The 24,299-nt window shown below is 43.3% G+C and overlaps 2 protein-coding genes across 3 annotated transcripts; both read left to right on the top strand.

Moving 5' to 3' along the window:
• The first annotated feature begins 90 nt into the window (after positions 1–90).
• LOC103065276 (solute carrier family 68 member 1) lies at positions 91–10,199 on the top strand. Its single transcript, XM_088148078.1, has 7 exons — positions 91–141; positions 2,676–2,856; positions 3,790–4,524; positions 6,227–6,381; positions 7,909–7,992; positions 8,139–8,282; positions 8,748–10,199. The coding sequence occupies exons 2-7, from the start codon at positions 2,704–2,706 to the stop codon at positions 8,875–8,877; spliced, it is 1,401 nt and encodes a 466-aa protein (XP_088004204.1). The 5' UTR covers positions 91–141; positions 2,676–2,703; the 3' UTR covers positions 8,878–10,199.
• Positions 10,200–11,763: 1,564 nt separating this feature from the next.
• On the top strand, positions 11,764–22,415 carry METTL9 (methyltransferase 9, His-X-His N1(pi)-histidine). 2 transcript variants are annotated; one of them, XM_088148080.1, is made up of 5 exons: positions 11,764–12,336; positions 17,044–17,234; positions 19,622–19,831; positions 20,628–20,812; positions 21,679–22,415. In XM_088148080.1, exons 1-5 carry the CDS (start codon positions 12,163–12,165, stop codon positions 21,879–21,881), a joined length of 963 nt encoding a protein of 320 aa, XP_088004206.1. In that variant the 5' UTR covers positions 11,764–12,162; the 3' UTR covers positions 21,882–22,415. The 2 variants fall into 2 exon arrangements, with proteins under 2 accessions (XP_088004206.1, XP_088004205.1); XM_088148079.1 differs by having other exon boundaries at positions 11,834–12,336; positions 21,676–22,415.
• Positions 22,416–24,299: the final 1,884 nt, after the last annotated feature.

Here is a 24,299-nt window from a genome sequence, read left to right as displayed (position 1 = left end):
GCCGGCAGCAGCCAATAGCGCGCTTCCTTCGCCGGGCGCCCGTGGCCGCTCCGGCCAATGGCGCGCGAGCCGCGGGGGTGGGGCTCGGCGGCCAAGACCCGCCCTCCGAGCTTTTCTGCGCCGCCCGAGGCCGGAGTGTGGGTTAGTGTGGTCTCGCCCTGGAAGGGGTGGGGGGCGGTAGCCGCTGCTAGGCGTCGCGGGGGGCTGTTGCTAGGGGGAACGAATGGCGTCCCGGCGAGAGCGGGCCGTGCAGGGTCCCCTCACCTGTAAAGAAGTTCCGCTGAGCAGCGGAGTTGACACGGGCAGGGTTGCCGTGGGAATGGTTTTGCGGGAGAGGTGGAGGAAGTGGATGGGCTGGTCCGGGGGCAGGAATTAGGCTCTCTGAGAAGCAGGTGGGCAGATGATGGAGGCCCTGACTGACAGCGAGCGGTGGTACACAAGGAAAAGGTCCTACTCATGACCATAATAATTATTAATATAAATATAAATAAAATTATTATTAATTAAAATACAGTACTGTTCCTCCACTGCCACTGAAGTCAGTTGGGAATTTTCATTGCAAGAATATGAATCCTGCCTAGCTCTGCGGGGTTCAGTAAAATGCAGGGTTGGACCTTATGAAAATAATAACAACAATAGCCATTTTAATAATTGTAGGCTTCTGCATTTTTAGCCACCGCTCTCTGGTGGCTTGAGCTTCCAGTGGCCTTCCCCAGAGCATCCCTGAAGGGCGCTAGAAACTTTTCGGGCAGAAACCGTTTCCTGGCTAAAAATCTAATTTGCAACACCAGTGTTTCTCAAAGTATGGTCTGAGGACCCGGGGGTCCCCCAAGACGCTCTCAGGGCTTTGTGAAATCAAAATGATTTGCCAGCCTCTGTTAAAAAAGAATGCAATATTAAAATCCCACTGAACAATCATGAGAAGCCGTAGCAGCAGCGAATGCATCAATTTTAATTTTTAATAAGTAAATATTGATAAATATAAACCATACAAACAAAAGCTCTTGTGGGGGGGGGTCCTGTGTAATTTTTAGAAGTGGGAAGGAGTCCTGAGAGAAGAAAGTTACGTTATCTTTAGTCCACAAAAATTTTCCCAGTCATAAATATTTAAGGCTTTTAAAAGGGTGTGTATGGGCGATGACAGACGTTTCCAGTTCGAGTCTTACTGTGGAACCGATATTGAAAAATGGTTATTCCTGTTTGCTGGTTGCAACAAGAAACCAAAATCATCTTGTGTAGCACTTTGGAGAAGGAAGAATTATCGTTATCCTACGCTTTATGCAGGGACCCATAACTTGCTTCCTTGTCACCTTTTTAAATATGGGGCTGTTTGCTGCCCTTTTGCAGTATCAAAGGGGGCATTTGTTTTTCAAAACGTGAAGCAAGCCTGTAGTTCTGTAAAAGTCTTGTATTAATTGCGCTATGAATATACATATGGAAATATATGAGAAAAAGTATATGAAAATGCTATATAATAGATGTTATTGTGCTGTGAGCCAAGATGTGGGATCAGACGTAGGGTGGGAGGTGGACCTCAAGCAGACACACACACACAAACCCCGATTCCTGTTAAGTATGCTGTGCGTTGCGTGCCATTCATTCTTACCCCAGGCATCAATTGCATCAACCTCAGGATGCCTTTGGAATTAAATGTTAATAAAGGGCAGTGCTGCCCTCTGATTAACAGATTGTAGTATGCAATTGTAACATATTGTACAAATAGGTGGATTAAATATCTCTGTTTTGAAGGGATTTTTAAGTTCATAGTTCTGTTGAATTGTGTGTGTGTGGGGTTTAGTGTATTTTTGATGTACATGGTGTATTTCGGTCTATATTTTCGTTTGTTAAATTTTAAATAAATATTTTTTTAAAAAGAAAAATTTGGGTGAAAAAGGGAGGGGCAGACTCTTTTGTGCTCTTCTATATTATCTCAATTGGAAAGCAAGATGCGTCCTTTATTTCTCCTGATCCATGAAGGCCAATGTTCTTATTTCCTGTGTTAAATCTATCCAATTGCTAGGCATGGATAAATGTAGGTGAGAAAATGTTGCCCTCTAGTGGGTCATGTGAACAATACTGTCTTCTAATTAAAAGAAGATTTATATTCTCTGTCAACATTTACCTTTGTTCAAGCAAAGTGTTGGGCTTTTACCGGCTATTAGCTGGCCTAATTTAATCAATGGTTTTATGTGCTAGTTGAGGATGAAAAATTCTGATTTGTAACATACTCAAATTCTGCCGTATATTAAAATCTAATGAAATAGGATTAACACCCACCTTTTTATTTTTGCTTTTATTTATTTATTTATTCAAAGTCGCCCATCTTGTGTTCTTTTCATTTACTATCTTTGCATATATTGGCCAATAATAATTTTGTTCCAATACTAAAATTGTTCAGTAATGTTTTATACATTAGCGTGTCATGTTCATGTTATGATTGATATGATATTAATCCACTGATTGCCTCTGCGTTCCATCAAATACTGCACAGAAACACGCTAAATTCCACAAATTATGTGCTCTAAGCTGATGAGCTTCATTCTTAACTCTCTAAATTCTTATTCCAGCTGTACATAGGATTTTAAAAATTAGAAATCATATTCTGAGATGCTCCAATGGGAATTACAAGCCATATCTACTTATTTCTTTCAACAGTAATTATTTCTTTTCCATAGGGAAGAAGAAAAATATTACAGTAGAAAAATGAAGTCTTTTTTAGGACTTCATCCTAATGCTCTTGCCTACTCGATGACCACCTTAGGCGCTGGAATGATGAACAGTATCTTCAATTTCTATTATGTTAAACTCTTTTTAAACAAGTACAAGATCTCAGAAGCAGCATTCCATCAAGGGCAGGTACAGTAAATATTGATGTAGTTATATTTGTTTTGTTTCCAAGTAGATCATATTTTTAAATTCAAAAGGAACAGCTTGTCACAAGAGATAGGGCATAAAAGTAGCAATACACTGTTGTAATCAGTAAAAATTCGACTTTGTAACCCAAATGCTGCTAGTTTGAAACTCAGCAGGAAACTTGTTTTTTGAGAGCAACTGTGGTGTAGTAGTGAAGGTGGTGGACTAGGAGTGTGGAGACCCAGCTTCTAGTCCCCTGCTCAGCCATAGAAGATCCCTAGGGGACTTTGGGTCAGTCTCTCCCTCTCAGCCCAATCTACCTAACAGGGTTTTATGGGGAAAAATAGAAAGAGGGAACACTGTGTACTTCATCTTGTACTCCTGTTACAAAAGGTGTGATATAAGTGTGATCAATAAACTGTTGGGCTCTTACAATGGGAGAACTTCATTAGTCATCACGGCTTATTTCCCAGATCTTTCAAATCTCTCTGGAAAAACATGTGTGAGTTTCTTTGATTTCTGTTATTTAATTCTTTTACACTTTACAACTTGTGCCATTTGTACAGCATAAGCAATTTGATGGTTTCAGCTGAGCTGTGTAAAATGGAAAGAAAACTTTCACTCTCACACCTGATGTTCATTCTCACCCAGCCAGGGAAACTCAACCCAGTAGCTAATCTGACAGCTGGAAAACCAAGGAGGATTAAAAACTAGTCCTTGCGTGCAAAAGAGAGGGCTGAGTCAGTTGAGAAAGAGGTGCAAAAAGATTTGAATATTGCTTCCATTGTAAAGCTTGCTCTTGAAACATCATAGTTTAGAATTCTTTGGTTATGGCTTCCTAACTTCGATAGAGAATTACTTATGGGGTATCCTTGGATTTTGTGAGTTCCGGTCTTGCTTGCTGGGTGAAGCCTGACCTGCTATATTTGTTCCTAGGTTGTTTTTATGATATGGAATGCCATCAATGATCCTCTCTTTGGGTATATTCAAGACAACTCCAAAGTGCCCTGCTGCTCCCGACGTCAGTTTTCTATTTTATATGGTGCTCCCTTGTACGCCCTGGCTTTCCTCCTTCCGTGGTTTCCTTGGAAACAATACGAAGAACACGACTGGCTCTGTGGGCTGCATCTTATTGTGGCTTTGTGCGCCTTTGATGGCCTGCTCACATTTGTCTTGCTGGCGCAGTGTGCCCTTTTTGCTGAAATCTCCACCAGACATGAAAGTCGCCTCCAGCTTATTAAGTACAACCAGGTTGCAAGCTTAGTTGGATCAACCAGCATCCTGTTCTGTGGTTTAATCTCTGCTAACATGGAACGCTTTGCCTATTTTCAAGCCTTCACCGTGCTAGTAGGAGTCATTGCAACTGCTTGCATGTGTTACACCGGCTTCTACAGCACTACTCAGTATGAGCAAAAGGAAATGTTGATGGAGGGGTTTGATCCAGAAAGCACCACGACCACTCTTTCTTGGTCTTCTGTGTTCTCCTTGACCTGCCAGATCTTGACTCAGAAGAACTTTTTGTTTTTTGTTATCATGAACTTTTTCCAAGTCTTCCACTTAGCCTTCTGCAACAATTTCATGATGATCTTTGCAGATAATCTCATCCCAAAGGGAGTTCTTTCATCCTCTGTCAGAAGTTTTATGTATGGAGCAGGTTTTATCTGTCCTCAGGTAGGCAGGAAACCGCTTGTTCTTTTTCTTATTTTTTTAAAAAATGTGTTGATTCCCAGCAGATTTAAGTTATACTTCTTGCTAGGAAAAATTAGGGATTATCTTGGAGAAAAACATCATGTTTTAAGATCAAAGATTTGGCACTACTGATTTCAGCCAAAATTGCTTGACTTTTATATATATGATTCAACTAATGGAGGAGGTTCTTCTCACCTGTTCCCAACACAAAATACAACTTGTTTGTATATATGTATATTATATGTACACCAGTAGAAATGTCTATATATTTGTTTTGAACACAGCATGTGCCAGAATATAATGAATAGTTTTCAACAAGTATGTTTGTGGAATTTTGTTTCCTCTTTTGATGACTCCATCATGACAAGAGGTAGGATTTGAGAGTTACCACTTCAGCTACAGCCCACCTGGCCTATTTGCTTTCAAAATATGGTTTCTCTCCCAATTAATTACTTAAAAAAAAAATCTAAATACAATTCAACTTTGGAGACAACTTACCAAAAACAGCTTTGCCATCTGTAAATGTTGTAAATATGGCGAGAATCAAATGTGAATGGGAAAGACACAGTTTTCAACCTTGCTTGGCAATAAATTCTTCAGGCCAGTATGATAGTGTTCATACTGAAATGTTTTAAATTATTAACAAATCTCTCTACAGACTTTTAAATAGACAAGAACTTTATTTCAGTCATTGACCAATAAAATTTAAATAGTCCACTAAGTGTGACACTTCCAAGTTAAACAGCCTTCTCTTATAACTTGATGAAGAGGCTGCTTAAATCTGAGTGCTTAAGTGCTCAGTGCAATGTTTCTCAACTTTGGAACTTTAAGATTTAACTTTAAGGAGGAAGAAAGCCCGGATGATCCGACTTCCCTGCGACCGCTGCTGGCCAAGTAGAGAAGATTAGTAATTGTAGAGAAATTAGTAATTGTTAATATATAAATGATGTTCTACGTTGCCCAGAGTCGCTTGTGCGAGATGGGCAGCCATATAAATATGATGTAGATACAAAATAAATAAGATGGGTGGACTTCAACTCCCAGAATTCTGGGAGTTGAAGTCCACCCATCTTAAAGTTGCCAAGGTTGAGACACACTGGCTTAGTGGTTAAATTGAAATCTAGTACTTCATCTTCTAGCACATTTTTTTTTAACGAAACATGTTTTCTTAACCCCCTTCCTGAATTCATCAGCCTCTGATCTTCAATAGGTCATGCAGCACTAACCTTATATATCTTTTGATATAGTCCAATTGTTCAGATTACTTGGTTGTGTTTGATGTTTTCAATATTGTGATTGGGACTTTGGCTTGTTAAGTTTCTCTCCACTTTAGTGATTGGTTGGGCCAGAAAAGGGAGGGAGGGAGGGAGGGAGGGAGGAAGGAAGGAAATTTAAATATGAATTGATGTAAGGATTGGCTGGAGAGAAAATAAATTGTCTTTCCAGAAACATAAGTTTGAAGTCATTGTTGCAGTGCTGTATAGATAAGTGTATAAACAGCCTGTTAATAGACATACTATTGTATGTTAGTAAACCAACAGATAATGTTTGGAAGTGATATTTTGATGTTATTTTCAAATTCTTTGATAGGGCTACACAAATACTATATTTGCATAGCAAGGCTACAGTACAATAACTCTCTTAATGTGGTTCTCTCTTTGTTTTTATCCCTATTTTATTTCAGTGTCTTGTGCTCATCAGTCACACTTTGTTGGTGAAATTTGGTTATTACAAGATTGTCTTATATTCTTTCTATCTGGAAGGAATTGCTGCAGTTGTCATGCTTGTTCTGGGTCGAGAATATTACTACTTACTGGCTATTTATCTCACTGTCAATATGTAAGTAAATATTTATCATCGATTTTCGGAGCTTTAGAATACCGCTGACAGTTCTAGGCTGCCAAAACTGGGGAGACCAAGGAGATACAGACACCTTGAACTTCTCCCTGCCATCTAGTGACCATTGAGAATTTCTCAATCTAGAACTGACACTGACCGAATGTCAGCCAGGATTTGGTGCTCAAAAATTTGAAGCTATAGCATCAATGGCCCCAAACCATTTGAAACTATAATCTTTCTCATCAGTGTGAGCTGTTTCTACCATAGTGCTAGATAATTCATGAGAAAAGAGTGATCACCTTTGATTCTGGTGCTTTTAAAAAGAGGATGAAGTGTGTTCGTTACAGTTAAATTATCAGTGGCTAAAATCCAATACGTGGTGTTGCATCCATCTGATGGTTCTTACCTGGATGTAGCTAGCTAGGTCTGGGAAGAAGGCAAGACCAGATTAGCTTTCTCAGAGATAGAAACCCCTGCGGGTAGTTTGATCGATAACCTATCATCCCTGAGCATTAGCTTACGGCTTATGCTGATGGCAGTTGTAGCTGAAAACAATTAAAGGGATCGGATTGAGAAAGCTTGGACCAAAGAGATGGTTGGGATAGTAGCGCAGGGTTCTTTGTATTTAAAATGAAAATGTTGGTGGAAAACTCTCCAGATGAAGAAAATTCCTGGACCTCAATTATAGTTTTATGCCTGAATCCCAGGGCTTAATTAAAGGTAACCAAGGATATAGTAAATTCATAACCAATTCCATATGGTTGAAAAGTACAGTAGCACAAATTGCAGTTGGCTTTATCTGGGGAGGACTGAGACCCCCTGTGTGAATTTATCCAGCTCTGGAACATACTATAATTAGACAAGTTAACAGACAAAAAGGTTGGGTGCAGATGGATGGGAAACTAAGCATTAATCATTTTCAAATTAAATTCATTTTATCCATTCAGGTTGAAGGCATCTCTTTTGGTGAAAGGTTACATCTTGATAAAGTTCTGCAGTGCTTCAGAGTACTTGGGGACACAAATGTAGCCTGTCTGCAATTCATTAAATCAGCTGCATCTTTTCTCACTTGTAGGGGAAAAGATATTTGTGACTTAAGGAGCTGCAGACAAGAGTGATGTACATACCCCCATGTGCTCTAAACCAGTGTTTCTCTAAACCACCTTTTTGCTTTTGAATCTAGTTTGATCTAGTGGTTAAGGCACTAGCCTTAGGCATGAAAGCCGGCTGGGTGACTTTGGGCCAGTCCCTCTCTCTCAGCCCAACTCACCTCACAGGTTTGTTGTTGTGGGGAAAATAGGAGGAGGAAAGAGTATTAGGTATGTTCGCCACCTTGAGTTATCTATAAATGGTGGGATAAAAAATCTTCAAAAAAAATTGTGCCCAGCTCTAACACCTAGTGATTGATTTCCAGATATGTGCTCTGTTTTAATTTAACAATACATAATCAAAAGTACTTTATGGACAGACTTACTATACAAACTTGACTTGTGCGGGTTAATTCACGAGATTATTCTATTTCTTCAGGGTAATGGTTCAAGCTTCCTTCAGTTTGTTTAATTTGCCATTGGCCGACATTATTGATGCGGATTTAAAGAAACATAAACGACGGTGGGTACTCTTTAAATAAATGTCCTCCTTTTATCTTAAATGAAACAATAGGTATCATGACCTTCCTTATTTAACATGTAGATATTACATGCCAAGCTGTTTATATGACTACGTCAGGTGACACAAGTCTCCGTTTCACATTTCAGGTCACCGCTCTCTTCTATGGTCTTTGGAACCAATGCGCTCTTTACAAAACCTGCTCAGTCTTTAGCTCCTATGCTTGTGGTTTCTATCCTAAATCAATTTGGCTACCCAGATCTGAATAGTAAAGCTGTTGACCCTGATCCAAGGTAAGTGACAGGTTATTATTAAAGTCAACTCCGGGTCTCTGCCTAAAATAGTTACAGCTTTATAGTTTTTTACACACAGACCCAGTTTGACTCTTGATTCACATCAGACTATGTGTCTGACGAAGTGGATAGTAATTCTGAATGTGAAAATGAATTAGCCTTGAAGGTGACATACAGCTTTTTGGTTTTGCTGCAAAAGTTGAGCGTAGCTCCCTGCAGGAGCTATGAGTGGGTTGCCTGGATAATAGCTGCCCCCAGGCCGTCTTTGAGTGGGTTGGCTGGATAATCAGTGTGTGAATTCAGTAGCGCTGAGATATTTTGCTTAGAAAGCTGGGTTCCGAATGCAAACGAAAGAAAGCAGGATCGCTTTGGAGAGTGGAACAAAACCAGTACAGTAAGGATGAGCCATAGTGATACTTTATTCTTCAATACTGGTGGAAAGTTATGAAATGTTTTTTCTCTTAGTCTGTTCTTAGGTCTCCACGATGCCATGTTCTACATGATCTGTCTGGTCCCACTTTGCATTGCGGTAATACAGATTCTGACATGGACACCTTTTTCCATCCAGAATACTCATCTGACACCAGTCCTATGAACTATAAATGTGAGCATTAAGTGGACAGAGTGTTTAATTGACAGATGTCAATTGTGAGCAAGGACACTGGATTTTCCTAACCCTTTGAACTAGCAAATCAAATGCAGCCGGTGGCATTTCATGATCATCCGTAGTTTTAAATCTTATTGTGCTTTATCATGAAGTAGAACTCTTTTTCTCATTCCATTGATGTACCAGGGAATTGGAGACAAACCTTGCAAGTGTATTTGATGGGTACTCTTAAGTTTCTATCTCACATTAACACCCACAGGATAAATAAAATGCCTACCTCCTATTAAGACCAAAAAAGGAGGTGAAAGTAACACCATTCCACCCCTACATTAAATGCTTCTTTACTGCAGACAAAACAAGAAAACTGTTGATTCCCCCACACACACGCACACACCAGCATAGATGACAAGACAACCTTTTTCTTTGTTTTGTTATTTACATTTTATCTACCAAAAAATCCACAACTGTCTCTCCCTTGAAAAGGAGACTGACAGATTGAAGCAGACAAGGGAAATAAATGTAGGTGGCTGCATAGCCAGGAGACTAAGCTTGACAAATCATAGAAGCTGCTGCTTTGTAGAGAGCCCCAGTACTGGTGTATTTATGTTCCAAAGGGCCATGACGGCTAGGGACACAACACTGTGGTTTGTCAGTGCTGGCCAAGGAGGAACTATAATAGCACATGATGGAAAAGCTGAGGCGCAGGGCAGAAACTTTCATGGGAACCTGATGGAAAGGGTTGATAACAGAAGAAAAGCTTGCTTGCTGAACTCTTTCTTGAGCTGTCAAGCTCAGAATTGGGTTTCCTGGGCTGTAGGAAAAATATCTTTTGGGAAGATGGCCTTTGGATCTTTCTGCCACATCGCAGAGATAATCTTGTGTACGATTATACTGTCGGATTTCTGTGTTTGTTTTAGCTGATCTTTTTTTTTTTTTTTTTTTGCCTTACTTTAAAATAGCATTTTGGATTTCTTTCTATACATGTCTTCAGTTTTTCCCTTTTCAGTAGAATTTATAATGAATGGAAAACCAATCTTACTTGATAAGACAAAATCTGAATTATGCCTTAATAAATCATACAGTCCTTTGCCCAGTGGATTATTGTTATTTATATTTATAATGCATACATACAAGCCAATTGTTTTTTGAGCCATTCTTATTGCACCATTGGAATAAGGAACTGGTTTCTTAGAAAGCCTGTCTAAGGTGGGCTTTAGAATTTTTTTTTTCTTTTCCCATGCTGAAATATTCCTGGCCTATCAAGTTCTTTGGCTCTTCCAGTCCAGTCCCTTTCCCACTCCTTTTAATATATTGTCCTAAAATTTTTAACCTAGTAAGGCCTTAGTGCCTTTTATTATCAATTAAACTATAATGCTTCTAATGGATTGCATTTTTAAATCCTTAATTACTTTCTGCTATTGGACATATCACAGGGAACATAATGCAACTGGGTTTTATAGGTGACCTTTTTGGTAGAATAAGTGGTATAAACACTGTTCTGTCATTTTCCTGTTTGCTTGGTAAACTGGAAGGACCGGTAACAGAGCAGGCTCCAAATGAGAAGTGCCACCTAAGAATTGAAAACACTCACATTTATTTGGCTAGAGCTTTAAAACATTTCCTCCAAATGTTATTACTGTCATAAAAATGGTATTTTTCAGTACAGCTCAACCGACCAAACAAGGTTAAGGTACAATTTGTCACATGTAGTGACATTATAAAGCTGGTTTTTTAAAAAAATTATCTGCCAATTGATGATGCCAATGGCTTTTATTTATTTACTGCAACACTAATCATCCTAAAACTATGCTGGCAGAATAAAGTAAGTCAGATCCTAAAACCCAGCTTTAATCAATAGTATATATTGGCCTGGACTTTGTGAATCCCCATTTGGCATAATCACTCAGCTCTTTTATAGTTGGGAACTGTACCAATCCACCAGTAGTTAGCTTTTTTGAAAAATTAACTCCCCAATTATAGAATCTTTAATTATTGAATAAGTTTGTAATGGAGAATATGGGAAAGTTCAATATTTTGTAGGTTTCTGATTTAATAAATCCATATTCTCTTCAGTTTCTAGTGACGTGCTCATCATCGTCCATTGTTTCTCCATTTAAAATAAGAGACCTTTTTTTGCACAGCATAAAAGGTTTTTTTCTGGTGTGCTGTAAGTAGTTTCCAGGTGCTTAAAACTATTGTTCTGTAAAAAAAAAAATTGTTTTTTAACGTGGAGCATTGAAGTGAAAAGTTAGGAAGAAGTCTCCTGCGTGTGTACAATAGTTTAGCTCCCTCCCAGCTGTCCTCACCCATGCAAGAGCAGTAAGATTTCCTTTGAGTGATTTTCTTTGAAGGAAAAAAAAAAAAAGTATTCCTTCCCATTATTTCCATTTAACACGAAGAAGTCTCTTCCGTCAGACGCATAGCCGGCTGTTTTGGCGGTGAAAGACCAAGTCTTTGCCACTGGCAGGCCACGTAGAACTTCCTTGTGCAGGCACAGTCTACCTGATGAGCTGTTAACGGCGCCGCGGGGCATATCGTGCCGGTTTCTTCCCTGGCATGACGCGGACGGGCTCTTAAGAGGACGAGGACTCTGGAGGAACGGGACCATTTTTTTTTTTTAAATCTCGAGGCGTGCGAAGGGAGCTTCCCTGTGCAGGACAAGTCTACCTTTCCAGAACAGGTTTTGGGGAGCGTCAGGAGGGGTCCAGCGGCTCGCGTCGTTTTAGCGATCGGGACACCCTCGGCGCTTTCCGACGACCCCGCGACTGCCTCAGGCCATCCAAGCGGGGCGGGGTGGGTGCGTGCGTGCGCGCGCCCCTCGGGCATGCCCCGCGCGCGCGCGCGGCCCCGCGGCTGGCATTGTGCGGCGACGCGGGCGGCGCTGCTCGGGCCGCTGCGGGATTGGAGGAGCGGGCCGAGGCGCGCGCCCCCGGCGAGCGCGGCTGCGCGCGCGCGCGGCTGCGCGGAGGAAGGCGGCTGAGGCAACCTCGTCCGGCGGCGGGTGTGTGTGTGCGAGAAAGAGCGGGCGCGTGCGTGTCCCTGGCCATCCTGTCCGGCCGGGCCCCCCTTCCGCGGGCCTCGGGTTCCGGCCTCGGCTGCGCGCCGGCGATGCCTGCGGGTGCGTGGCTGCGAGGGCGCTAAATGGGGAGCTCCGCGCTGGCTCTTGCCGCCACCGCCGCCGCCGCCATGGAGAAAGGAGGCGGTGGTTGCGGGAGGGGGTGATCGGGCGCCCCTTTCTTTCCTCTCCTCCGCGCCCCCTTCCCGCTCCCCCCCATGAGACTCTGCCTGGCCTGGCTGGGCTTCTGCACCGTCTCCCTGTGGCTGCTGAGGAAGAGGATGTGGTCTGGCCCCGCTCGCTACCTCAGGAGCCCTTTATCCCGCTCTCTGTACGCGAACATGATGAGCAGCCCCGGCCAGACAGCGCCGGGCGTCAAGGAGAACCACCAGGTAGGGCTCCCGCCCCCCGACGGGGATTCCGGGGGGGGTCAGTTTGAAGAGAGAGAATTGGGGGCTACCAGGGCAGACGCCCCCGCCTCCCTTTTGTGGTCTTCGGATTCTCCCCCCAAAGGGTGGGTTCAAGACTTCCAGCCTTATTTATATTGAATTTCTAAGGATCTGGGATAGTAGTTTATGGGGAGTGGGGGGAGAGGAGCCCTTAGGGTGCCCCTTCCAACTCGAAGGCCCCCCCCAGTGGGTCCTCACCCTGCCCATTGGGGGGAGACCCCCAACCCGGGTGTGAACCCTGGTCTGGCCCCAATGAAGTTGCCCCCCCCGCTTGGACATCCCCCCCTTTAGGAGGGGGAGGGGGAGAGGGAGGGCCCAGGGTTGGGAAATGAATAAAACTTAAGCCCCAAAGAAAGGAAGGGGTGGAATCTGTGTTGGGGTATTTCTTCTTCCAGGGTGCGGATCAATGGGCTGTTTTCCTTCTTGGAGCGCAAGGCAGGAAGGTGAGAAGTTGCCAGGGCCAAGGACGGGACAGGCGATCCTGGGGATCCCCACCATCCGTCCTCTCCTTTCTCTCCTCCAACATACTAAGAAAGAACAAGGCATGGGAAATGAACGTGCAGAGACCCACAATAGCAGAACAATCTGAACTGGAAAAGAATAGATCAAATGACACGTCTTTATGGGGTCCGTGACCGGAGCGTGAGAAGCAACTAGGCAACCTAAGACGTTTTCTCAGCCCTCCCCATCCCATTTTTGTAGGTCTGTAGCAGGAAAGACAAGCGCTGGTGAAGACCCCTAAGGCTTGAAAAAGCCCCGCTCCTCAATTCCCCTGGCTTAAAACCTCCAGGAACTGGAAATATTTTTCTTGCCAGGCAAATCCCCCTGTTGTTGATCAAGTCCTGGCACAGCTCCTTTTCCCGTTTGTGCAGTGCACTAGCTGTGCCCCTTGTTGTTGAGGGATAGCAGGGTGGTGATGCGGATGAAGGAAACTAATTTGCATTCCCCAAATTTTAGTTTGCAAAATCTCCCCTTGGGAAAGTGAGGGCAGGGACCTTTTTTGTTCTTCCTCCTCTGAAGCCAGATTTCTCCAACTTGGCATTCTCCAGTTGTGTTGGGACTACAACTCCCAGAATTCCAAGCCAGCATAGCCTTTGACAGCCAGTCCTTTTACTTAATATATAGCAGTAATACCTATTCACTCATGTTTGTGTTGTTGCGTTCTTATCCCCTCTCCCACATATTTCAGCCTTCATAACCGCCCTTTTCATCATCTTTTCCTTAATTCTTTCCTTTTGGGCACATGCTCTTTTCTAATTCAGTGTTCCTGGTCTTGTCCATCTTTTTCTGCTTCCTTGTTTTTCTTATAAGTATTCTACAAGCAAGTTCCATGGGATTATGGAAGCTGTATCCTAAAACATCTGGACAACTCTGATCTTACATATATTATTTATATGCCTGACACTTAGTAGTAATTTAATAAGTGTAAATGTTTTCAGGTCTTGAATGTGGGCCAACATCTGCTAGAAAGCTGGAACTGTGAAAGGAACATGATTTATAGATATTCCACTTGTGCCAGGTAGAGTTAGATATAAATATTCTTTGAACTCTGTTGGTTTTAGCTGGGGTTATGTGGTCAACAGGCAAGGAGTTATTAAAGAAAGGGCAGCTGTCCTTTTATGGACTGGTTCTTATCCCCGGACTTGTAAAATGGAATCCATATTTAATTTTAGCTTCTCCCTGAACTTGGAGCTGTAATCATTCAAGCTTGTGGTTTGTGATTCTATTTGGCATATTATTCTTTAGAACAGAATTTACTGGGTCAATATGCAAATAACTGTAATAAGCATTAAACTAGGTTAAATTGTTAACAAATTACACGTTTTCCTGGTTAGTTAACCAGGAAAACCATCTCATGATTGTCTGACTGCATTCTCAATCAATATTCTCACTAGCCCTCTCCCTGCCAATCTTTGGAGTCCTGTGCTAATTCATCAAGGGAGTTAAAGGATCCTTACATTTGGCTAAAGGTTTGTTGATGACCTAGTTGGATTTAATATATATTACTGTAATGTGCAGAGTTGGTTCCCAAAAATGAATTATAAAGTTTAACTGTTCTGAAGTCAAGTAATCAAAACAGCGAGTTCCCATCTGGAGACTGAAAGAATTAACTAGGTCCATGCGGGTTTTTTTGGCAACAGTATATAGTAGTTTGCCATTCCTTTTTCCTGGGATTTTCTTTTTCTTTTTACTTCCCAGTCTAGTCTACAGCCTTGGGATATCTTAGTGGTCTTCTATCCAAATCTTAACAAGGCCTGACAAGATCAACCAAGTCCTGCCAGCTGCCAAGACATTACCTAATATGAAGCTTCAACTGTTCTTTATAAAGTTCTTTGTGTGTCTAGATGTCATGCCTTTCAGTTAATTCTAAATTCATTTTCTCCTGTATTGTAAGATAATGACATCCTACACACCAAGTTAGGCTGCGGTGTCAGACTCCTGATCATAATATTAACATTTATACAGTCTTGTCCCTTCCATCAAATTCTTCAGGTGATAATTGAAAGATAGAATTTCTTCCATTATAAACCTGGGGGGAGTAAAAACGACATTGTACGTGCAGCCCTAGAAAACAATGGGATTGAAAGTTTGGATGTTTGCCTGCATTGTGCCTTTTTCAACTTGTTATGGTAATTCAGCATTTCGCTGCTAAATGTTGTACTGCGAGAATCTTTTATATAAAGAAAAGCTTCTCTTGTGATCAGTTCCTCCCATCCTTTCAAGAAAAGCTCAAAAGATTTACAAGCTTTCATAGAAGATAATTAGAACAGCAGGAAGCCCTACAGTCAGAGATTAATACGTTTCCTGACAAGAACAGGAAGTGCTATAAAATGGCCCCTCTGATGTTTCTAAGATTGCTTAAAACAGCCTGATGCCAGTAGCCCATCGAGACCCGAGGGGAAGAAACATCCCATCAGGAGTGATCTGTCGAGGGCCAGAGGTTGACTCTAGGTCTGGCCAAAGCCAAAAGTAGTAAGACTCCCCCCCCTTTTTTTCTCTCAACCAATCCTACTCCCAACACCCCCATTCCTTTTTTCTCCCCAGTCCCTTGGCAGAGGCTAGACTGAGGGCTTTATAAACCACTTTTTAATATAGATCATGGGTAGGCAGCGTGGAGCTCAGGGGCATCTCCCTGCCTGCCTGCGGAGTTACCTGCTTCAGCTGATTTTAGTTTTGTCTCAGTATTTTTATCTTAAAAAACTGAAACGCTGGCATGCAGCTTAGCGAAGCTCCAGCCCTCACCAACTTACTTTTCCAATAAGGCCTCTGAACTCCCCCCCCCCCAGAAGTTACCCGAGTCTCCTGTGAAAATTAAAATGGAAAGTATCTGCAAACCATGCTTCGCTTGGAAGTTTGCACACCTCTCCAGAAGAAAAGGCAAGAGCTGATGGAGAACATCCCGAAGTGGGGGAGCTGTTTCAGTGGCTGGCTGCTGAATCGGTGCGGTGTCTGCACATGTGTGCATTAAAAATTCCATATGTGCCCGCCAGCCCGTAAAAGTTGCCAGTGCCTGCTTTACCTAATGATAAATAGGTAAATAAATTTAGCCAGTGCCTGCTTTACGTAACTATAAATAGATAAATAAATGATACAGAAAGAGGCCACTCTTACCTCCAGGCACCAGACTGGTTCTGGAATAACACTGGAGGTCATTTTATCTGCCTACAGCATCTTCAAAGAATTCTGTTTCCAGGTATAATTAAAGTACAGCCCGTTGATTAGATTACTCTTTAGACCATTTAATGTTTAGAGCAAGCTGGTGTTGGTGCTCCAAAAACCAGTGGGGATTGGGGACAGGATGCTCTTAAATTTGATTTAATTTATATTGAATTCAAATTATGATTACAGTCCATTCATGCATTTCATTATCTTGCCCTTCTGTCACCTTAAACATTACAATTCAGTAACTGCTTTTAGAGGTCTCTCGGATGCAGTCAAGGTTTCACAGGCTGCCTGCAGCCTTAGGGTCTTTAATGTATATTATTCAGATTTGATCCTTTGCTGTTTTAAACTGCCAGCGGAGCCGGTAAGATGGGAATATGGAATAAAAGTTTAAATACAGCAACCTCAGGAAGACAGAGGCATCTCATAAGGTCTGACTGATTTTACTGTGAATATGAGTTGTAAACTCTTGTTGAATTAGTTTCCTAAAGCAACAGTAACGATCATGGCAATTTTTGCCTATGAAATTAGACCACTATGTCAACTCAGGTTCAAAAGAGGCTTCCTTTTCTAGGTGTACTCTTTGTCCATATAGCCTAGTATTACCTACTCTGACCGGCAGCTCCTCTCCAGCATCTTTGATGCTGTGTTCTGCTGCATCAAACAGCCCATTGTCAGCGCTGACCGACAGCAGCTTCCTAGGATTTCCAACAATGGCCTTTGCCAGCTGTGGAGAAGAGATGTCAAGAATTGAAACTGGGAGTTTGCATACATGAAGTGGGTGCCCTGTCTCTAAGCTGTATTGTTCCCCATTCCCTGCTCCCTCCCCCCCGAGTCTTTTTTAAACTGTAGATGGTAAATTCTGGGATTTCCTGCACACAAAGCATGTGCTCGGCATTGCATAGTAATTCTTGCTTAATCTCGAGTTCCTTCTTGTTTGGCAGAGCTGAAATGTGAGTAATAATTCTTATCTCTTCCTCCCTCTAGTGGTATGTGTGCAATACGGAGCAGTTGTGTGAAGCACTTCAGCCTATCTTCATCCAGAGTTACCTTGACCAAGGAACCCGGATCTTCTTAAACAATAGTATTGAGAAGTCGGGCTGGTTGTTCATTCAACTTTATCACTCCTTTGTATCCTCTGTTTTTAGCCTATTCATGTCCAGGACGTCCATCAATGGGTAAGTGTGACACATTTGTTGACCTCTTGGGTTTGATTTAAAAAAAAAATAATCAGATTTTGCACATATTCAGTTACTAGTAGCCCAGCTAGAGATGGTGCCCTCCAGCAAAAGTCTTCCACTATATGCTCTGATGACCTTTGTGCCCTCTCTAATTAACAAAAAATTAATTTTTAAAAGGAACTGGCCAATTTATGGAGAGCTGTATTTATTTGGCCACTGTTGCCTCCCGAGCCTGAAAAGATTACTGGCCCGGGATTTAATTATTTAGGTGCTTCATTTTCAGAATTATTACAAGCTAGCTTTGCTCCTCCCAGTCTGGGGTGGAGAAATAGGAGGGTTTCCTAATATTTGTTGCCACATGTGTTGATCTCCCCCCTCAATGGCTTATCATCCTAACACAGCAGGACACCCTTCCTAGATCACCTCCCAAAATTCCCAGCCACCTCAGCTAAAAGAGGTGCATTCTGGGTAAGAGGAGCATGTTGGATGGTAGCCCTTTCCTCACCCCAGTGCTGGCTTGAAGGATTGGCACTGGGTATCTGCCAAGGCCCTGGCTTCACTGGGGGCTGCCTTGGAGAGTTGCAGGGAGCCCCTTTCCTTTCCTTTCACTCCCTGCTGTATTTCAAAATGAGCCAGGGAAGGAGCAGCTGGGTAGCTTTAGACTTTGCTGGGAGTTGAGCAGCATATAAATGCAACTGTGGAGTCCTTGGGGTTCTCTGAGCTTGGTGGTTTCCTTGCAGACGTTTCGTTACCCAACTAGGTAACATCATCAGTGCACTGAAGATGTTCCCTAGTCGGGTAATGAAACGTCTGCAAGGAAACCACCAAGCTCAGAGAACCCCAAGGACTCCACAGTTCAACCCTGAGCTACAGATATTCTCTTCTATTGATATACAGTAAATGTAAATAATAATAATAACAACAACAACACCCCAAGGAAGAGGCCAAGGCAGTGGGCAGGCAGTGGCAAGAAAGGGAGTCCGTTCCTGCCCAAGCGTTTGCCTTTTCAGATCTAAAACTGACGGCTGCCACTTCTAACATCTTCCCTGGATTCCCTAATCCTAATTTCTGTTGGCTTCTAAAGATCCAAGTTCCTTTCTTTCTCCTTGTTGTGCCAAGCCATATGTTCCTCTTGATAGGGTGGGAAAATTATGCTTTTCTTTCACATCCCCACCTACGCCCCAAGGGATGGAAAGAGAATTATTTGGGGAGCATTGCTGGGAGAGCTGGGGTTCCACAAGAGTGGCGTTTGGTGCTTTGTGTTCTTTTCATGCCCATTTTCAGAATTTAACCGGGCATCTCCTCTGGGCCATGATCTTCCTCCTACATCAATGCATTTTTCGTTCCTTCTTATTTTTCCATCTGGCTGCCTCGCCTTGCCTCATTATTCCTTCTCCCTTCCACACCTTCGTCCTTGATCATAATTTGGCTCTCTACAGCGAGAACGCCTTGGCACCAAGTACTTTCCCCCTCCTCTTTTTGGAGAGGCAGGGGAACGTTTCACTTCGTTTCCCTACCTGCATCCAACCTGCTTCTCTCTTGCTAACCTATTACTTCCTTTCCCCCGGATTCCCCGTTGATTCATTCCTCCACCTGAGTCCCTGTCGCAGTCTTACATTACGGGCTTCCGAGCAGAGCCAGCAGATAAGCCATTGGAGATCCGCTGAGACACTGACTGTCCCTTGCTGCAGAGCCCTTAACACATGACTTAAACAAGCACATTGTGGGGAGATGGGCGGGGACAAGTTAAATAAATAAAATAAATAAATAAATAAAAAATCAGTCTCAGGCCCTGATTTGTGAGCTGTGATCGCCGCATTAGGCGGTTTTAAAGTTTCAATCTCGTCTCCCACCGCTCTGCTCTGACCGTGTCACCTTCGGCCTCTCTTTGAACTGGTGGTTTCTATGGTTGCGTATCCTCATTTTTTAAAAAAGGAGGGGGGTCTTTGGGATCTCTCCTCTGCCCTCTTGTTCCTGTATGCCCTCTGAAGATGGAGCCAGTTCAAACGGCATGCCACGGTCAGGAGGAAGAGTGCTGAAGGAAACAATTCCCGGTGGGGGAAAAGAAACGTGCGCAGTCTCACACAGGCTTTGGAAGGGGCCACAACGGATACGGAGCCTGTGTTCTGAAGGCTGAAGACCCCCACCCTGTCCTAGCATCTGTGTTTAAAACGCTCTCCAAGCCGAAACTTTGAGAGCAGTCAGAATTAACAGCATGGCTTTTTAGAGATTAATCCATGTCTAACTCTCGATAAGGCCTTTTCTTATCTTCTGGTTTCTCCATAACGATAGCTCCCCCCCATGTCCCCAACATTAAAGAAACATGGCCTCCAGTGTGCCCCCTTCCAAAATAAACTCATCTCTCCCCGTCTTTAACATTTCAGCTTGCTGGGAAGAGGTTCCATGTTTGTGTTTTCACCTGAACAATTTCAGAGACTGCTCAAAATCAATCCAGACTGGAAGTCCCGTCGGCTTCTCGATTTAGGAGCTGGAGATGGCGAAGTCACAAAAGTCATGAGTCCCCACTTTGAAGAAACATACGTGACTGAGTTGTCTGAAACAATGATTTGGCAGCTTCAAAAGAAGAAATACAGGTATGATACTAAATGGACACCATGTTGCTTCAAAACGGATGTTTAGCAATTCATGCTGTTCTAGGACCTATCACTGCTCTATCAATCAGGAAAATTAGGGTATCCAAGGAGATGATTCCCTCATTCCTTGAACTACATAGCCCTCACACAGTAAACAGAAAGAGACAGAATTTTGCAGTTTAAAAAAAAAAAAAAAACTCCCAAATTTCCAGGGCTTCAGCTCCAGGCTTGCTGGCTGGGGAATTCTGGGAGATGAAGTCCATATATCTTAAAGTTGAGAAACACTGCTCTCCACCATAGCCTCCACATCTGGGCCTCTACCCCATGGCCTCCACATCTGGTCCAGGCTACCTATTCTCACACCAACCGGACTCCTTTGCCTGCTTTTCTCCTTCCTTATGAACTTTAAGCTTAAATTTTGCCAATAGCTAACCAGAAAGCGTAGAGCGGGGAGGATCCTGGCCTTCTCCAAGGCTGTTGAACTTCAGCCACTCTAACCAGCAAAACCAGTGATGGGAAGGGATATTGGGAGTTGTTGTGCAGCAACATCCCCAGGACTGTAGTTTCCACACCTTATTCAGTAATCACATCACATTGATTTTGCCACCGGCCCAATATGTACTAACCATGTGAAGAGAGAAACCTAGTCTCTTCCCAGGTTTTAGGTATGGGACAGCCTTGCTGAAGTCAAGGTTGAACTCTATTGTGGCTGTCTCACTTCATTATCAGGGTGAATTAGAAGTGAAGAATCTACCCTCGACTGGGTATAACCCTGTGCCTTTTCCCACCTTGGCAGGGTGCTTGGCATCAATGAATGGCAGAACACAGGATTCCAGTATGACGTCATCAGTTGCTTGAATCTGCTGGACCGCTGCGACCAGCCGTTGACCGTATTAAAAGATATCAGGAGCGTGCTGGAGCCGACGAGAGGCCGAGTCATTCTGGCACTGGTTCTGCCTTTTCATCCATATGTGGAAAATGGTAAGGTCTCCCAGATACAACGGAAACAAGAATGATCACTACCAGTTATCTGAGATCTTCCTCAGAAATCAACCCACAAACATACCTTCAGGATCTTTTCAGATATTTAGTAATCCTCACCGGTTGCTCGTAGGAATACGGGGAAGGTGAGAGGCCTTTTCCCTAAATGAACCTATTAGTTAATTATTTCAAGCCTCCAGCTTTAGCAACCAACATCCCCCAATCTAACGTCAAAACTCCTCCTCGAGGGATCAGTTCAGCTTTTGGTAAAAACTGCTTGCTCTGGCTCGGGGAGGAGGAAAAAAGGGCGGGTTAGAGAAAGAAAGATGCACCAATCCATCTTGTGCGCCCGCTGCACCCCTTCCTGGGCCGGGAGGCCTTGCTCACAGTCACCCACGCTTTAGTCAACTCCCATTTGGATTACTGCAACCCCCTCTAAATGGGGCTGCCCTTGAAGACCATCCAGAAGCTGCAATTAGCGTCACGTGCCGTTTTGGGTGCCCCGCGGTTCACCCGAGTAACACCACTGTGGCGTGAGCTGCACTGGCTTCCAGTTGCTTTCCAGGTGCAATTCAAGGTGCTGGTTATCATACCCCGAGGGTATCTGCCTGTCCTCCTAGGTTAGATAGGGCAGGCGTGCTCCAGGCGCCTCCCTTAACCTTTGCCATCTGATGGGACCTCAGAGGTGCACTTTTCGATAAAGAAAGGGCTGCACTGCTTAGTTGCATTATAACTGATTGACAGCCGGTGTCCCACCTTGCAATCACCTTCGTGTACAACGTCCATTAATTCTGTTTACGACGTCCATCCTGTTTGCGGTCCTCCTCGTCGACTGGAACTAACAAAAGCGTGTGCTCTCTCAGTAGGTGGCAAGTGGGACAAACCTTCCGAAGTTTTGGAAATCAAAGGACAGACGTGGGAGGAGCAGGTGAACAGCCTTCCCGAAGTTTTTAAGAAAGCTGGCTTTGCCATCGAGGCATTCACCAGACTACCATACTTGTGCGAAGGCGACATGTACAACGACTATTACGTCTTGGATGACGCCGTCTTTGTGCTCAAGCCAATCTGAATCGTGTCCTCGGGTCCAACCGGAAGCCACCAGCGAATAAACCATTTTGATTCTTTTGATTGGTTGATTTTTGTTTATTTTGTGGTTTTGTTTTTAATTACGATTAATTACAGGACGGGGGATTTTTGTGGTTGTCTAACCTCAGTTGGCATCATGACTGAAAATCAAAATACTAATTTCTTCGTAATACCCTTTTTTTTTAAGGACATCCTTTTGAAAACATCAGAGTTCTTTCCATTATGATTTCTTAAACCCAGGACACATCTGATGAAGTGGAGATATTTTTATACCTAGCCTTGTAGGACTACTGATCCAGTAATTGCCAAGAAATGATGCAAACAAAGCCAGCCCAGCCCATTTTCCTCAAGGACATATAAAGCGAATACCGACAATAGAATTGTCCATCCGCTCAACTTGAAATCTGGGTTGGTCAAACGTCGGGCTAGACTTTTTTTTTCCTTCCGTGTTTCTGAAATTATTTTCTGTTGGTCTTCAGCACATGTTTTTAATCATGCTAATAAAACTTTTTTTGAGATGGTGCTTGTAGAAGAGCTTCATTAAGGTGAAGGGGGTCTCAGTTAAACTCAGAAGGAAGAGAAGGAGGAGGGATGGGCAGACAGATGGACATCCAAAGCTGCCTCGAAATGAATTAAGTTTACCCAATTATGGTCAACTTCCATCCATTGAAAAGATGTCCCAAGCATATCAGGGACCATGCTGTGGGGTGCACAGGGCAGGATCCCTTGGGCATTTTCCAGGGTGTTGAAATGAGTACTCGAATCTTCTGTCCCCTAACTTTCCCCTTTCCCCTCCACCAATGAAATAAGGATGAAATGTGGGGCTAAATTCTATTCTGGAGGAGCTGTGAAGGTGGCAGAAGGGCTGCTGGTGGCTCCGCGAAGCTTCTAAGCTGGGTTTTTAGCATTCTTAATCCATGCCCTGGCTTGCAACGTACACAGCATGGACTCCAGGCAGCACAATACAGTGTGTGTGGAGTCAAGCTTGAAGGAGACTTCCATCTTTTACTACCAGCCAAGTTGGCATACTGTGGTGCCAGGCATCCACCGTTTCCCTTCAGTGTGATGCCCACAAATGCATCTGGGTCTCCCAGATGGCAACTGTGGAAGTGTCCCCCACCTATCCAGAGAAAAGAGGAATCCTAGGAAGCTAAGAGGGCGAGGCACAACGTTCACCCTTGTGATTTCTGGCAAGTGAGGTGGTGGGCCACTGGTTGGGCTCTCTGTGGTGGCCACTTTGAATGGAGAAGCTCCTCTGTTCATGGCTGTCATCTTATGAGGACCCTGCAAACACTCTCAAAATCCCAATGTTCCCCCCTACCCAAAAGCATGGCTATCATCCAGTGAATTACCATCTCCCATCAGGCATAAAAAATGGCACTTAAGCACTCAGATTTAAGCAGCCTCTTCATCAAGTTTTAAGAGAAGGTTGTTTAACTCGGAAACATCACATTTAGTGGACTATTTAAATTTTATTGGCCAGTGACTGAAATAAAGTTTCTGTCTATTTAAAAGTCTAGAGAGATTTGTTAATAATTTAAAACATTTCAGTATGAACACTATCATACTTGCCTGAAGAATTTATTGCCAAGCATGGTTGAAAACTGTGTCTTTCCCATTCACATTTGATTCTCGCCATATTTACAAAATTTACAGGTGGCAAAGCTTTTTTTGGTAACTTGCTTCCAAAGTTGAATTGTATTTAGACTTAGACATGGCTGACTGGGGAATTCTGGGAGTTGAAGTCCACCCATCTTAGAGTTGCCAAGGTTGAGAAACACTGGAGTAAGTGAACCCGTGAAAAATCTGTCAGGGAGGAAACCAAATAAAAAATTGAATAATGACACAACTCTCCTTTGAGTATATTAACTTTTTTGTTTTTGCCAAGGACATTTCAATATTATAGCTGCTTGGCAGGTCAGCCCAGTAGTGAGTTTATGAGCTATGAATTTAGCTGTCCAGAACTCTGACCCACCATGCTGAGGAAACTCAACATGGGTGACCAGAGCTTTGCAAATAAAACGACACCGATTTATGACGCCAATTTGGTTAAAGTGAACTTTCCTGCCCCTTCACTGGAGGATTTCAAAGGGGATGGGGTAGTGAATCCTGCAGTGGGCAGGGGGTTGGACTTGATGACCTCTGAGCTCCCATCTGACTACAATTCCATGAAAAGACACGTGCTGTCGAAGGGATGAAGGCTTCAGAACAACCTGCTCTTGACGGTAGGCCTGTGGGTTAGCCTTGCTTCAAGTATCCCGGACCTTTAAAGCGGTCTAACTCAGGAACGCTGGATCCCCAGTGGTCTTGAATTCTTTTGCATCTCTCAGCTACAGTTGAAGGGTCTTCCTGAGGAGCTACCTAATTTGCACAAGGAATAGACACAAGGGAGAACTAGGAG

This window comes from Python bivittatus, unplaced genomic scaffold (assembly GCF_059951505.1).
Source record: "Python bivittatus isolate LINGU-HERP-01145 unplaced genomic scaffold, Pbiv_v1 ctg000560_np1212, whole genome shotgun sequence".
Lineage (NCBI taxonomy): Eukaryota > Metazoa > Chordata > Lepidosauria > Squamata > Pythonidae > Python > Python bivittatus.
Note: the sequence above shows the minus strand (reverse complement) of the source record. Positions and strands in the feature narration are given on the sequence as shown.

Bases quoted from the DNA above. Each gene is read 5' to 3' on its own strand.
- LOC103065276 (XM_088148078.1), top strand. From the start codon at position 2,704: ATGAAGTCTTTTTTAGGACTTCATCCTAATGCTCTTGCCTACTCGATG. The intron at 6,382-7,908 runs GTAAGTAAATAT...CTATTTCTTCAG, and splicing joins ATTTATCTCACTGTCAATAT to GGTAATGGTTCAAGCTTCCT. The intron at 7,993-8,138 runs GTGGGTACTCTT...TTCACATTTCAG, and splicing joins TTAAAGAAACATAAACGACG to GTCACCGCTCTCTTCTATGG.
- METTL9 (XM_088148079.1), top strand. From the start codon at position 12,163: ATGAGACTCTGCCTGGCCTGGCTGGGCTTCTGCACCGTCTCCCTGTGG. The intron at 12,337-17,043 runs GTAGGGCTCCCG...TCCTCCCTCTAG, and splicing joins GCGTCAAGGAGAACCACCAG to TGGTATGTGTGCAATACGGA. The intron at 17,235-19,621 runs GTAAGTGTGACA...TTAACATTTCAG, and splicing joins TCCAGGACGTCCATCAATGG to CTTGCTGGGAAGAGGTTCCA.